The sequence below is a fragment of the Chaetura pelagica genome, unplaced genomic scaffold (assembly GCF_000747805.2).
Source record: "Chaetura pelagica isolate M959 unplaced genomic scaffold, ChaPel_1.0 scaffold328, whole genome shotgun sequence".
Classification (NCBI taxonomy): domain Eukaryota; kingdom Metazoa; phylum Chordata; class Aves; order Apodiformes; family Apodidae; genus Chaetura; species Chaetura pelagica.
This window is the reverse complement of record NW_009954216.1, coordinates 2076444-2078136: the sequence shown is the minus strand read 5'-3', so window position 1 is coordinate 2078136 and position 1693 is coordinate 2076444. Positions and strand designations below refer to the sequence as shown.

The following is a 1693-nucleotide window of genomic DNA, read 5'->3' as shown; positions in this document are numbered from 1 at the left end:
CCCTTTGCTGTTAGCATTTGATGGAAGTGCTGGCCAGCAGAGTGGCCTTAGAGACTCTGTCATGTCTGGAGGTGCTAAAGCAGCTCTGCTCTGGAGACAGGCTGGGAGAGTTGGGGTGTTCAGCCTGGAGAGGAGAAGGCTCCAGGGAGACCTTAGAGCAGCTTCCAGTGCCTGAAGGGGCTCCAGGAAAGCTGGGGAGGGACCTGGGACAAGGGCAGGGAGTGAGAGGACAAGGAGTAGTTGATTAAAACTGGAAGGGGAGGTTTAGGTTGGACATTAAGAGGAAAATCTTCACTGTGAGGGTGGTGAGAGCCTGGCCCAGGTTGCCCAGAGAAGCTGTGGCTGCCCCATCCCTGGGGGGTTGAAGGGCAGGTTGGATGGGGCTTGGAGCAACCTGGGCTGGTGGGAGGTGTCCCTGCCCATGCAGGGGGTTGGAACTAGATGAACTTTAAGTGCCTTCCAACCCCAACCATTCTGTGATTTATAGCTATTACAATACAAGTGATAGGAACTTAAGGATCAATTCCTCTCTTAGCAGCCACTTGTTCAGGGGCATGTAGAGCTTTGCAAGAGGCAGGACTGGTGCTCAGGCTGGATTCTGCTGCTCGCCTTTGGGAGAGGCAGGTGCTCCGTGGCCCAGCCCCGGCATGGCCCCTGTCACCCAGCTGCCATCCCAGGGGTGATGGTCTCCCTTGTCCCCCCCAGGAAGATCTGCAAGTCGTGCAAGTGCAGCCAGGAGGATCACAGCCTGAGCTCGGAGGTGGAGGAGGACCGGAAGATCGGGCGGCTGCTGTCGGGCTCCAGGTACGCCTCGCTGACCGCCCGCGTGAAGGGCGGGGACGGGCTGCGCATCTACAAGAGGAACCGCATGATCATCACCAACCCCATCGTCTCCCGGAAAGACCCCACCTTCGACACCATCACCTACGAGTGGGCTCCCCCGGGGCTCACCCAGAAGCTGGTAAGAGGGTCCGCGGCGCCTGTGGTGGGTAATTGTCGCTTGAGGGAGGAGGTTCCTTGGCATGAAGTTATTGGGGGAAAACATTAAAACATCTGCCCAGAGCTCCTGCCTGAGGAAGCCCTGGATTCAGCCCTGGAGCTGGAATCTTTTTTCCTTACAGCTAAACATAGTCTGGTCCAAATGAATGTGTCTGTTTGGGTGTTGTAAAGAGAACTTGGGGTGACAAGGGGAGAGGTGAGCACGGTTCTGTGTTGGGGTCCAAAAATGAGTCCGCAGCCCCACCTTCCCTCCTGCACCCACTTCCCATCCAGCCCTGTGGGAACAAATGCAAGTGGGTTTTGGCACGTGGAAGTGTTAGCCAGCAGAGCAGTTCTTAAGGGAAAGCATTTGACTGTGTTGCGGTACCAAACTATTCTATATTACACTGTCATTAGTGGGCAGCTTTTGCTCTTCCAATTAAACAAATTGTTTAAAGCTGCTGAAAATTGCAACCAGACTTTTTTAGAGAAGAACTGGGGAAACAAATGTGGAATTGCAGCTGCAGACCCGAGAGGCAGACTGATTATTTCTTATTAAAACTTGCTTGCCCTCCCCCCTTTGGCAGGGCTGGCTGGGAGGACGTGCAGTCCAGACTGGGGAGGCAGCTGTGGCCTTTGGGACTAATTGGGACAGACCACTGGGCTTTAATGAGGGACTGGGACCCCCCCACACCTGAGTGCCCAGCTGCTGAAC

At 55.2% G+C, this 1693-nt stretch overlaps 1 protein-coding gene across 1 annotated transcript in view; it reads left to right on the top strand.

Moving 5' to 3' along the window:
• The window catches only part of LMCD1 (LIM and cysteine-rich domains 1), an 11049-nt gene that overhangs the window by 1162 nt on the left and 8194 nt on the right, over window positions 1-1693 (top strand). The window contains exon 2 of the mRNA XM_010003376.1: window positions 706-961. Within this exon, the coding sequence (XP_010001678.1) occupies window positions 706-961 (256 nt within the window). The remainder of the gene's footprint in view (window positions 1-705; window positions 962-1693) is intronic.